The sequence below is a fragment of the Chelonoidis abingdonii genome, chromosome 15 (genome assembly GCF_003597395.2).
Source record: "Chelonoidis abingdonii isolate Lonesome George chromosome 15, CheloAbing_2.0, whole genome shotgun sequence".
NCBI classification, from domain to species: Eukaryota; Metazoa; Chordata; order Testudines; family Testudinidae; genus Chelonoidis; species Chelonoidis abingdonii.
Window position 1 is genome coordinate 23,928,345 of NC_133783.1, and position 14,003 is coordinate 23,942,347.

The 14,003-nt window shown below is 43.3% G+C and overlaps 1 protein-coding gene across 1 annotated transcript in view; it reads right to left on the reverse strand.

The window, feature by feature from the left end:
- Positions 1 to 14,003, reverse strand: part of CDH23 (cadherin related 23) — a 508,967-nt gene that overhangs the window by 287,264 nt on the left and 207,700 nt on the right. The window contains exon 8 of the mRNA XM_075072614.1: positions 13,705 to 13,783. Within this exon, the coding sequence (XP_074928715.1) occupies positions 13,705 to 13,783 (79 nt within the window). The remainder of the gene's footprint in view (positions 1 to 13,704; positions 13,784 to 14,003) is intronic.

Here is a 14,003-nt window from a genome sequence, read left to right on the forward strand (position 1 = left end):
AGGCATATTGATTGTCCTTGTGTAATCTCCCTGCTGTCCATTCATCACTGAACCTGAAATTTGTCAATCACATGGAGATTGACACTTTGACATCATTGGTAGCTGCTGCTTTTCCAGAGCCTATGAATCCTTCTGTCTAATTTAACTCTTTGGTGTCCACCCTTACAGTACAAGTCGGTCCTATGTATGTGCATCCAGAGTCCTGCATCTCTATATGATATTAAGATAAAAGTTTTGTGCAGATTTTTTTATTTTAAGATCAACTTGAAAACAAAGTGAAAGGGTTTTTTCCTAGCGAGGGGCAAAAGGGATGGATTAATTAAAAACAGGTAGGGGTGGACTTACTTTCACCTGTGGAGACCTGGGTTCAAAAGTCAAGCCTTGAGTAACCTGTGAAAATGGGTTTGATTTGGGTAATTGGAATCAAGCGCCCCTTACAGGCTCTGTTTAAAACCAAGTCTCAACTGGGCAAGTTCAATCTTTTTGGTTCCCAACATACCTTCCTCTGCTCCTAAGGCCACCTCCCTCTGACATCATCACACCACAGGCCTGGATTTCCTCCATTCCACATAACAATCATCAGAGAGATGGGGCACAGTGGTCTTTATTCTCCTGCAACTCCTTCCACTCTTGGATGGGGGGAGACAGTTGGCTACTACTTTGAGACCTGGAGGGAGACTACCAAACAGGGACACCATTCCAAGCTGTTTTCTGAGTGTATAGTAGGTGTCTTCCCAATAGGCCAGCAGAGATTGACACAGTCCCAATTCCCATTACTGCTTCCCCACCTCCTCCTTCCCCCATCTCTTCTATAATTTCCTAGTAATCACAGAATGGTGTCAGATACAGCCAGTTTGAGGAGGAGGGGTCAGAAACACTTACAACCCCCCCCTCCAGAAGACCTCATGAAGTTCTGGAGCAGTTATGGATATCCCAGATGATCTCAGGAGAAGAGAAAATGTATAAAGAGCTGGTAAATGGGATGATGGGAGGGAGGAACCGAAGCATGTAGAGAAGAGAGGGAAATGTTCTTGTGAGATTTCCATCAGTTTGGTTCTGATGCTCCAATCCAGATCCTAAATGGAGCTTTGACTAAGAAGGGAACCCAAATCCTGAATATTAACCTTTTGCAAGGAGTGTCTAGATCCAGACATTGTCACCTGGACCCATCCCTGATTTTAGCAAGCTAGTGGGGCTGGCTAGCTGAATGGCAGAAGCTGGAGGTTTGAGAGCTGGTTTACTGCATTCTCCGAGTCACTAGGAACATTGGTAGTCTGGGTTCTGCATATTTATTTCACGCTTCTCTGTCAAGGTTGATTCCCCACTCTGGCACTTCGAGTGTAGAAGGTGGGGGCCCGCAAGGATTTTAAAAAATACTTGCCACTCCAGGCTTGTATTAAACTCCCAAGGTTAGAGCTTCTCTGACCTTGGATGGGTAGATGCTGCCACAACGCAAATGCAAAAAACAACAACAAAAAAAACAAAAACAAAAACAAAAACAAAAACAAAACCTTTTTGAGAACCCAGAAATGCGCACTTGGGAATTCCTTCCTGTGGGGTACCCTCAAGCCCTTTGAGCCCCTCTCCCCTCCAGGGAAGAGCTGAAAAAGAAAACAAAGGAAATCAGCTGTTGCCACCAACATATGCAGCAATTAAAGAGAATATGCACAAACCTCTTAGGGACACAAAAATCCAATCCTTTCTTAAAAAGGGTAAATTCCAGAAAATACATGTAGAACTTAGGCTTTTTGCTAGATCCAAAAAAATAAAAAAAAAATAAAAAAAATAAAAATAAAAAACTTACAAAAATTAAGCATCAAAATACCTCTCCTGTGGTTCAGCTTAAAGGTTACAAGCAAAAGAAAAGCACCTGGGGTTACCACCGAGGAATCCACAACCCAGTAAGAAATAAAAGAATTAACCCTAATCGTGTCTTCCTAGACCTTCCCTGACTTATTACATATCAGAGGCTTCAGATAAGCAATCTCTAAGTATGATCTCATGGTTCCTCCGTACTTGGCTTAAAGCTTCCTACATCATAGTTCAGCCCAGTTCCTGCTTTGTGTCTCCTCTCTCCCGAGAACAACAAACAGACAAAGGGAACGTTTTTTCCCCAATTTTAAAAAGTTCTAGCCCTCCCATTGGTTCTTTTGGTCAGGTGCCCACTTCTTTCCTTTTACCTGTGGGCTTTTTAACCCTTTACAGGTAAAACAAGTAGAGAACAGCAACCAAGAGAGATTTTATACCTAATTGTCTGGATGTCCATAAAAGGAAGCTATCCCCCTCTTTTTCATTTATCACATCCTCCATTTTAGAACACAAGCAAAGTTATTCAAAGGGGAAGAGGAGGTTATTAGTTTAGCTTAATAATATTACAAAGGAGGATGGGGACATTTGGAAAGAATAAAACATACCATGTCACCACAGACCATAGATTGGATCCTCATCTCAACTGTTCTACCAGCACAAAGCTGCCCTAAAGCCCGCTTAACCAGCCAAAGGAGGATCTGACCTGTGTAAAAGGATTCTCAGTGCAGCAAGCGCGTGCCTGGGGCAGGAAGCCAGGCTGGGGGGGCGGGGGGCAGTGTGCCGGTTGCTGTGAGGGCAGGAGTCAGAAAGCCTTCGGCGGCGTTTCTGTGGGAGGTCCACTGGTCCCGCGGTTTTGGCGGCAATTTGGTAGCAGGTATGCCAAAGGCGCAGGACCGGCAGATCACCCGCAGAACCACCGCCAAATCGGCGTTACTGACTGACCTCCCACAGAAATGCCACCGAAGACTCTCTGACTGCCATGCTTGGGGTGGCAAAAAACAAAGCTGCCTCTGGGTAGTACTGAGCTGCCCTTCCCCCTACTGCCAGTACAGGGGATGGGGCTGGGGGAAAGAGCACCTTGGCCAACTCATCCGTGCACCCCAGGAATCCCAGATTGCTGTAACAACTGCTTGGGATCCCTGGCAACCAGTGTAAGTTAGCAGCCTTTAGTCAGCTCTCATATCTGTGATGGGGGACTGGCCCAGCACAGAACAGCCCCAACACAAGGGGAGCACCCACATCCTCCTCAGTTGCTCCAAGTCACAACTCAGGATACAGGCCCATAAATGAAACATCAAAACCTGAATGATTTGTTTATGCCATTTGAAAAAGGGAAACATGATTGAGTTTTGCATACACCAAACCACAACTGTCCAAGTCCTTCTCCATTGGATATGGATTAGTCCGCAGTGCTGTAGGTTCTTCTCATTACCTGATTTCACAAAATGCTAGTGGTACTTTTATCATACACACTATTTAGACATTACCCCCATAATCACTGGAAGTTATTCTATAGGCTTCCTTCATTCTGATTTATGGTGTTCAAGCATGCAAAAGTGCAGAGGCACAAGCATGTGTATTTACCATCCCACAAGCTTTTAGGGTAGCAGAATGAAACCAATTTTGTAGTTCTCACCCCTTGTAAATACACATAGCATCACATGGCAGGCCAGGAGATGTGGGGAAAGACCCAATTTGAAACAGATTCCCACTGATGAGTAAGTCACTGGATTTGGGTTTTACATATTGGGAGGTGGGTGGGGGAGGATATTAAGTTAGTCTATTGGTGTCTAGTTAATTATGAAAATCCTGCTGTTAAAATGCCATTAAAATCACCATATCTTAGGTGGATTCAGTAGCTGCTACTATAAAAACGTGCTGCTCTCCATGATCTGATCCTGCAAAATACTAAACAACCTCCATTCCCACTGACTTCAAGAGGAGTTAAAGGAACATGTAGAAGGGTTCGGATGGGTTCATCGTTCTCCGGGTTGGCGGGGAACCAGACGGCCTCACTATGTCCATCGGGTTATTTTGGGGAAACTAGCCTGGCCGCAGGGTTTCCCGCCATGGCAACAGTAGAGACCAACAAACAGCTCTACTCCGCAGACCCAGGCCCTAGTTCAGGGCAGGGCAGGGCAGTCGAGAGTCTTTGGTTCAGGCCCTTAGGCAGGGGCTGAGCAAACAAATGAGTTCAGGAGGCCTAGGCCCTGGCTTTAAAGGGCCTGGGAAGAGGGGGAGACTGCCACCCACATGTTGGGTGGCAGGGAGGACGCAGGTCCACCCACTCCACTGCATCCCAGCCCGGGGCCCTAACAGCAGCAGACAGCCTGCTGCTATGTCAGTGGGGATCCTGGCCGCAACACACTGACATCGGTTCTGATGTGCTGCAGCCAGATTTGGGTCGGCTGCTCATGGGCTACTTCCTACCTCCCCCTCTAGAGGTAACCTGCATCTGGACGGTGTCCTCCACAGAATCAAGCACCATGGGCTCCTCAGGGTACCTGGCAAGCGGCAGGCTTGGCAGCTCCTCTGGGTAGCTTGCCACAGGCAGGCTTAACAGCTTCTCCGGGGTCTGGTCACCATCAGGCCTCAGCTGGTCTGGCCAGTCCACGGGTCATTCGCAGACTGCAAGAGCCTCCCCATCGGTAGCTAGGCCACAGGCATCTGGCTTCTTCAGTGGCCGGGCCTCTAGTGAGCTTTGGGGTTGGGCTTTTGTACTTCCTGTCCTGCTTCCTGACCTCTGTGGCTGGGTGCAAGCTCCACTGGCTCTGCCCACTTTGACGTCTGGAGGGGCTCGTTCCCCTCCGGGGTGGCGGGAAACCAGATCGCCTTGCTACAGTACTCCATATCTAACAAGCGGTGCTCGGCACCATACAATTGGTTCCCAACTAAGGAACTGGTTGCTGAGGTTCTGTTCTGAAATGCAGCTCCTCTTTCCCTCAGCTTCAGTTCTCAGAGTTCTGTATAAATCTGAGTTACATGAAACCAATTTTTTTCAGAGAAATTTCACTATTTCTATAGCAAAAACAGCTTTCTGAGGCAAGATGATTGTTCTCCACCTGCAAAAACTGCCTTTCCTTTCCCAAAAAGACTGTGGGTGAAAATGAAAGTGTTTAGCTTTCTGTTAGAGTCCCAAACCCAAAGATTATTCTCCAGCTATATCAGTGCTGAGCATTTTCTTACACAGCTCTGCTAACAGTCCCAATTTCTTATTAGCAAACCAATAGACATTTTTCATCTCAGTGGTGTCACCTGAGCTACTGTGTCATTCCAGGAGCTGTAGGTTAGGGGGAAAAGGGCTCCCATTGGTGGAACAGAAGATGAGGAAGCTCAGAACTGAATGAACAGAGACTGTCAACCAATCCCCAGGTTGATGGGGGGGGGGGGATCTTTAGGTGAAAGCTGAGTCCAGTTAGCAGGGCAGTGGGAGAGAGAAGCCAATGTGAAACATTAGGGAAGAAGTACTCAGCTCATGGTAGGTACTGTGGTGAAGATGTAGAACAGCCTGGAGTCAAAACACCAAGAATATAGGGCCAGATCCTCAGCTGGCATATCCTGAATCTCTCACCTTGCCCACCACATGATTCAGGTTACCCAACAATGAAAGCTCTGGTTCTCACACACTAGTAGCATTTCCCCAAACCATTGGTGGTCACTCTGTGCCTGGGCCATAGGGGGCCCCACTTGTGTGGCCTTGCACAGTCATGGACAGCAGCAGTCACAGGGTGCCTTGCAGTCTGGAACACTGGGGCTGCTTTCTCCCCAGGGGGCAGGATGCTGAAAACAGGATGAGATGGGGAGGAACAATAGTTAAAATGGTACAATGGGGTTCTGAGAGTTGTAAATGCATCAACTAATGTTCAGCCAGCTTCAGTTTCTCTCTTTCTAGAGGTTAGCGAGGCTCTGAACACCCAAACACTAGTTTTGCTGCCTTCCCATTACCTGGTGCACCCTGGATGGTTCCAGGAAATCAATCTACCTTAGCCCAGAGAGCACCCCTAAATGAAAAGTCTTATCTAGAACAAGTCATGTTATATAACAAGTCACTTGCTTTGCCTGGAAAATGAAAGATGATGAGGCAGAGTCCTCGGGACAGAGGGTATCTCCATAAATCTGTCACTAAAGGAGTCGTGTATTACTTTGCTGAATTAATGATCTGTCCTTCAAACGGAGTCCTGACCTCAACTGCTGAGCATCACCAACCTGCCAAGGCAGCTAATGAACTTCGATAAGGGAGAGATTCTGTACAGCAGTGCGAGAAGGCTGGTTGCAGTCTGATTTTTGGATGGCGTTCAGTGTTAACTGGCATGTACCCACACAACCATCATTATTTTCACTACTGCTCCCCTACTAGAACCTCTCTCTTGTTCTTTCAGGCTCAGATGTTATTTATTTTCTCTTCGTTTTAGTATTGTTGACCCTGTTTGTGAGGAATCAAGAAAGGTTTTGACTCTGAGTTTGGGCACGTTAATTGCTTGTTAGGAGATAAATAAGTGGACTTAGATCAAGGACAGTTTTTTTCCTAACTGAATTCCACTTACAATATGCACAGGGATCCCTATTGCCCTGAACAATGTTGGATATAACCAAAATCATCTGCAAAGCTTACACTGCACAGGTGTAGCCCCACATGCAGAATTCCAAGAAAAACAGCCTGCAGCCAGTCTCCTTGCCCCCTCCAAGATTTTTTTCACGATATTGATTCTATGGCCATGACCTCTCTAGGGAAACATGCAGAAAAATTCCCATCATTGCTATACATGGTTCTGCCGCACTAATGGAAGCCCTAGTGTAGACAAGCCTCTGGTGGCTTCTGATATTGCTATCTCCATACCGGTTAAGTGTAGAGCTTAGAGAAAGTTTTAAAATTTGGATTTTTCAATGAAATTATTCATTAAAATTTGAATTTCAAAAAAATTGTCAAAACAGTTATTTTCATGGATAGAACTATATTAATTGACTCAGGAAAAACAAATTTTAAAAAGGATCTCTCCATTGAGGGAAGAAATCTTTAAATTAGTATGCAACCAAGCCAGCCAGCTAGCTGGAAACAATGGACTCCTCAGCTATGCCAACCAAGAAAGAAAGGCATATGGATGAGAACATTGGATTCTATATGATTTCAGACTTCAATATCTTTGTAACCGAACAGTATGTGATTACACCTTAAGACTTATTTTATATGGTTAATCTTGTAGTTTTATTGTTTTCCTGTCATGAGAACCTTGTGCTCGTAGATAGCTGCATAAATAAGAGCGTCTGCAGTATATCCTGACGAACAATCTAATGCACATCTAACACAGGTGGGGGGCTGAAATGGACAATGTCAACTTACGATTCAGAATTTTTTTCAAAAATGTCCTTCCCAGTGATATTAACACCATAACTTATTAAAACAGAAAGAATGATAAACATCCAGTTTACTTGTTGCTCTACTTTCACAGTATGGACAATAAAAACAGACTAAATTAGTAGATAATAGAGATAGTGTTGCCTAGACACTAGCAAACTCAGGAGACCTGGTTCTATTCCCAGCTCTGCCACTGGTCTTCTGGTTGACCTGGGACAGGTCACTTCCCATCCCTGTGCCTCAGTTTCCCCATCTGTCAAGTGGAGATAGTGAGGTTTATCTTCTTTTGTAAAGCACCTTGAGATCTACTGATGAGACATGCTGTATAAGAGCTAGCTAGCTATTATTATTATTCATTTTCACTTTTGCTTACAGTCACTTGCTAATTCAATTAACTTCCTGATACCCATATGTTATACAGCTTTGCAAAATTATCATGAAAATTTACCTGCCTAGGCACAAAATCTACTCATTGACTTTTACTATAATGATTAAGGATAATGATGAATTAATGATGTTTTATTTGACTGCCAGAAAACTATTCGCCCTGTGCGAATAGAATTTTGCAAGGATGCATTAACAGACTGTTTCAGTGTTTCGAATATAGAACACGAGAAGGTAACATATTCCTTCAAAAAAAATTATTGACATGGAAATTTTAAAGAGACTTGATTCTAAAGAAGTCAGAGTCATTTCTATTCATTCTTATTTTTATAAAATTTAAATGTTGAGCCTAAATTGACTTGCCAGCATGAGTTTAATGAATCATGAATTTAAAGTACCTTTCTCTTAAGTCGAACAGACAGAGGGCTAGTCATCTACAATTGTGATTTCGTAACTAGCTAGAGGAAGCATCCTCTTAACAAGTTACAAGTAACTGCTCAGGCTGTGGCCACATCATAGCTTTTCTGCCATTAAAACTAAACTTGTGCACCCAGACGTACCATTTGTATTAGTGCATTCTGCAGATATATGGGTAACTATCCCCTAATGCGTCAGCAGGGGATAGAGTGCCCCAAAGACATGAACATAGGGCACTACCAGCAACAGATGGGGCAATGCACTCTGGGGTGTCACAATCTGGCCAATCCCATTCCATAGGCACTGTTAGGAGGTCCACAAATAGAGCATGCTGTGCTAGTAATAGATTCCTGTGAGCTTAGCCTTCGTCTCTGGCATGGATGAAACACTGTTAGCAGATGAGGTTACTAACCAAGCTTCAGTCATGTTGTTGTTTGTGGACACAAACCACTTCAGTAATTGGTTACAACTCAGTTATAAGCAGAAGCAGGGAACCTAGAGGTTTTATCCCAAAATACAGTTTTCTGGAAATCTTTGGTTTAAGCCAAAGGCAGAGTGAGGGACTCAGACTGAGGGAGCAACATTCCTTTATCCCATCTCAGGATACAGATTACTGGGAGTCTTCATTGCTTTGTGTTTCAACACTACACCTGATACTGCTCTTGTGCTGGGGTAAATGAGGAGCGAAATAAAAGATATGCCACTTGAAACTGGAGTAAATGAGATTAGAATTAGGCCCAACATGCTTCAACTTGTTCTCTGTCCATTCACTTGGTGCTCCATACATACCTTTAAATTCAAATCCTTCTCTTCTACTGGGCACTTAATCTGTCCATGAATGTGCTGCTCCTCAGACCTCAGCAACACTACCATACTGGAAAGTGCTGAGGTTATCAGGAGGGATGACAGATGGACAGTTTCAAAAATATTTTTAAATTCCTGTGTTTTCAGCTTTCCCAAAAAATGCAAAAACAGATTAATCGCTTGTGGCTTTGATGTGTTCTTAATGATTGTCTCCTACAGTAGCTGCCTCCCTCCCCCCACAGCTAGATCCATGGGCAGTGACTAAGTTATTGGCATATTCAAGCAAATCCAAGAGTCTTTGCATGTGTCTGACTGTGACTATCAATTCACAACACACACACACACACACACACACACCGACCCCAAAGCATTTTTGGTTTCTTCCCACTATATCTTAACAGGGTATTGGTTGGACCAGCACAGACGAAGACTGTTACACTAGCCAGGTGATGGGACACATTCCCAAAACAGGTTAATGGCTACTTTGTAAGAAAGGAATAAAACAAAAGTATAAACATAGCATGTGTAAAGCTGAAATTTTGGGATTGTTTGCTTGCTTTTAAAAAAATCAGCCATGGGGTTTTAATAGAGTAGAGAGCCTGATGTGAACATGAGCAAACTTAGCTGACCTGTAAAATGTATACATGCTCATTTGGTTTGCAGATATGGGCCAGAAGACAGAAAAATATTTCTAATCTAGGCACAGTCTGTTTTGTATAGCAGTTTACAAGCTAAAAGAAAATACCTAAAAGTGAAGTGAAATGAAAAGTCACATTTCTTCAAAGCTAAAACGTAGGCTTCCCATATGTCTGTAATACTGTTCTGAGTTCCTTTTCACACCGACTAGAGCAGTGATACTGATACCTCAGTGGTTCAGGAGCCAAATCAGCAATCAACATTACCCAAAAGAGCCACGGTAGTGTGAATGTATTGTTCCATTTACTATAGTACTATAGATTCATATTTAAACAGTATGACAGGGGAAATATTTAGTTTACATACATTATTCTCACAGAAAAATGACTATTATTTTATCAACTGCAATTGGTTAATAACACAGTAAAAGCATCCTGATTGGTTAATAATTAAATCACACAATGTTTTAATATTATGTGGTATTGTTTTTAAAAGGATCGTCCACTTGAGGGGAAGGAGGAGGAGAAGCTATTACGAATTCTTCTATGACATAAAAATCCATCGAAATTCAAAGTAAAGAATGGATGTGTGAGAAAACCAGGCCACAACAAAGAACTTGAGATCGCTTGGGAACCTCTCAGAGCACAGAGAACAGGCCAAGCAGGGTTCATGGCTAAACTCTTGTCAGCATCCAGCCTTTTGGCAAGAAGAGTAACCTCTAGGCTGAGAGCATTTACAGAATACTCCCCAAAAGTCAGAGGGATGAGAAAGGCCATGTTCACACCACAAATTTCCCTCAACCCTAAACATTTTTCAAGGCCAATCCATGGCTGTGCTTCAGGGAACTTGATTTTAGAAGCACAAGGCAACCTGTGTGGAAAGAGAGAAATGTTGTTGGAAATTCTGTTCACACATGATGTAGCTGAGCATAACAGGTTGCCAAAAGCAATGAAAACATGCAGTATCACATAAGGGCTGAGTCTACACTAGATTTATTGGGACGTTTCCCACTGTTCCATTATTACCAGTGCAACTCCTAATGTAGGCAGTAGTACTAACATAGGCAGGGCATTGGGGATATAACTACTGCATAGTCTAATGCTCCTTAGAGCAGGCCTACAGATCAATAGGCAAAAATGCTTGTGATCATCGGTGTTTTGTTTACACTTGTGTTCCCAGCATTGCCAACACTAGGGGGAAATTTCCCCCCAAAATCTAGTGCATAAAAAGCCGAGGAGGAACCTGCCCCTCTACCCAACATCTCCAGGCCTCACGCTGGCCAATAGGAACAAATGAAAGGGATAGGAGCAGCAAAGCTGTCAATTAGGAGCACAGGCAAAAGCTATAATTTTGCAAGTGGGAAAACTAAGTGTCATTATTAATGGAAATACTCATTTATCCCAAGACAAACTCAACAGCCGCGCCAGCGGAGAAATATAAAGGTGATAGCTATATACCGAGCAGCACTCGTAAAATGACATTCCAGAAGATTAGCCTGCAGAATGGATCTTGGGAGAGGAGTAATTGGATAACAGAGCCTTTCACTTCTAGGTCATGGGTTTGAATGCAGCACAGGTCAGCAGTTGCAGAAAGTCTTTGCCATCTGAAGGCTGCCTGGTGGCCTCTGTGAAATGATTTTGTGGTCCCAGTCTAGTTCCCAGTGAATCAGTGTCTACATCACAAAAAACCCACCACTGCAATTTGCTCTGATTGATATCCCTGTGTGACAGGTCAGCATCAGTCAGTTAATACTGTATGTATATCAGAAAAAAATGTTTAAAAAGGAATTACACAAATGTACTATCCCAGTATCTTTAAAAGTAGATTGAGCTGGATTCAGACTAAAACTTCCAGACAGGGACAACAGACATGAAAGCCAGGATCAAGCCATCCTGACCCTTCAGGCTGATTGAGGTCCAGGCAATATCAAAGACATCTTTGAATCACTAGGCTTTGAGAAAGAAAACTCTGAAGTAACTCCAGAGTGAGATGAGGGAAGGGTGGGAATTCTGAACAGATATAGGGTACAATAGTCATTGCATGGTGGACGCAGATTGTTACACTTCAGCAAACAGGAGACCCCTGCTCAAACACTTCATTGCTGAAATGCTGCTGTAACCTAGCCCTGCACCCTGCATACTTGATATGCCACTGGATTCTGTTCAAACCGCCATTATTAAAAGGCATCACAAAGCATGAAGGGCTGGGATCCCAGAGAACAAGAGAGAGGAAGGACGACATAGGACACCTGAGATGCAAGGCCATGTCCCTCAAATAGAGGCCTGCAAAAGGGGTCAGTGTCAAGCTGAAGAGAAAGGATGTATGTATGGGAAACAGAAGATAATGCTTATTTCCTTGTAACTACCTGCATGGTATCTATCTAGAGGAGCTGTTGCAGGTATCTTATCTCTATGCATCATAGCCTTGAGCTAGTGGAATCCATGCAGAAAGGAGAATTGCATTCAGGTTTTTTCTGAAGTCAGATTCTATCTTTATTAATCAAGTTTTACTATAACTCAGGTGGTTTTAGATTGCTTGGGAATTTCACACAGATCACTTCAAAGAAGCAATTAAAAGGGCATAGACTACGCAAACCTCTCTCACAAGGAGTTGTTTTCTGACCCATTGTCCCAGTGGAGCATGGGAAATGCCTACTGAAAAGGATAAATGGACAAATCAGATATTAGGAATGGCAATATACAAAAACCTGTAGGAGAACACATCAATCTCCCTGGACACACAATAGCAGATCTTAAGGTGGCCATCCTGCAGCAAAAAAACTTCAGGACCAGACTTCAAAGAGAAACTGCTGAGCTTCAGTTCATCTGCAAATTTGACACCATCAGCTCAGGATTAAACAAAGACTGTGAATGGCTTGCCAACTACAAAACAGTTTCTCCTCCCTTGGTTTTCACACCTCAGTTGCTAGAAGAGGGTCTCATCCTCCCTGACTGAACTAACCTCGTTGTCTCTAGCCTGCATTTTGCTTGCATATATATACACTTGCCCCTGGAAATTTGCACTTCATGCATCCAACGAAGTGGGTATTCACCCACGAAAGCTCATGCTGCAAAACGTCTGTTAGTCTATAAGGTGCCACAGGACTCTTTGCTGCTTTTACTGACCAAGGAGAAGAAGAACTGAGGGCATAATATGATGGCAGCCCCAGGAGAAGGAAGAATATGTATGGGGGAGTGAATTACTCTCTCACCCTTTGAGGTGGCACATTCAGGTATGGTTAAGAGAGACGGGTGTTGAGAAGCGAAAGCCAGCTCTTACACTATTAATCCAGCTTCTTTCACCAGTACTAAATTCATTCAAAAATAGCAAGTAGCCAAAACAGCTTGTGCTGTGATCCTACAAAATCTCAAGTTAAGCAGAGTCATGCCGGGCCAGGTCAATACTTTAATGGGAGTTTACTAGGGAACATTTAGGTGTTGCAGAAAATGGTCTCAGTAATTCAGCAGGTAATATACATCACACTATTTCCATAACTATATCAATAAAATGACAACTGTATCAATAACAAAAACCTTATGCCTAGCCATCTGCAGACATCCTCTTTGGTGCAGTACAAAATGGAACTATTCCTTAGTGATGACCATACTGAAAGTTTTGTTTTATTCCATCACTCGTAAGTTATGTAGTGATCCTTAACTCGTGACAATAACCATGTACTACTCTGTCCACCATTACATACATTCTCTCTCTAAAAGCAACACTATCATGGCCAAATGCCTAAGGACTTTCCTAATCCCCTTGCAGACCTGCTACTTTGTATGAGGTGAACTGCATACAGCCTTGAGCCAGTGGAATACATCCAGAACGGTGAACTGCATTCCAATATGAGCTAGACGCATCCAAAGGTGCATAAAGCAAGCAGCGCACAGTCGGTGCTGAGGACATGGAAATGCATACAGCAGTCATGCTGCGTGTACCTTGCATGTTACTAAACTCTGAAAGGTCACAATATAAAACATTGTCAAAAAGTAGGTAAAATAACTATTTCCACTTAAGAGAGTTGAGATGTCACTAACAATGGTTTGTGACGTCAATGAAGGCAAAAAATGCTCATCAGAACACAGAGATTTCAGTTATTCCAGTAGGCTTTGGTAATTAGCAATGTTTGGTATTAAAGAATTGACTACAGACCAATAACATCACAATTAAGTAGTTAGTTTAATACAAATAGTTTTTCAAGTTTGGACAGAGTAGTTGAAAGCTCTTTAAAAGGCCAATTCTTCCCTCACCTCCAACGTACGCCAACCATGGGCTCATGATATGGTCTCCGCATAAATTACCTGAGACAATGGTGTATCCAATACCCCTGGGCCGTCCTTTGTCCTGGTCAATTGCCGTTATCATACGCACAGTTGTACCCTAGGAAGGAAAGGAAGATGTCAACGTTCCAGGCGGTGTAGACTTCCATTGTATCATTTTCCTGTGCTTTATTGTACTGCAGGTTGTGTAAGACTTCTCACATGCACTAAGGGGATGAGAAGAACAGAGTGTATCACAGAACTTCATGACAAAGCATGTATTAACAGTTGAACTACATTGCTAATCTGACAAAGCGGGTATTCACCCACGAAAGCTCATG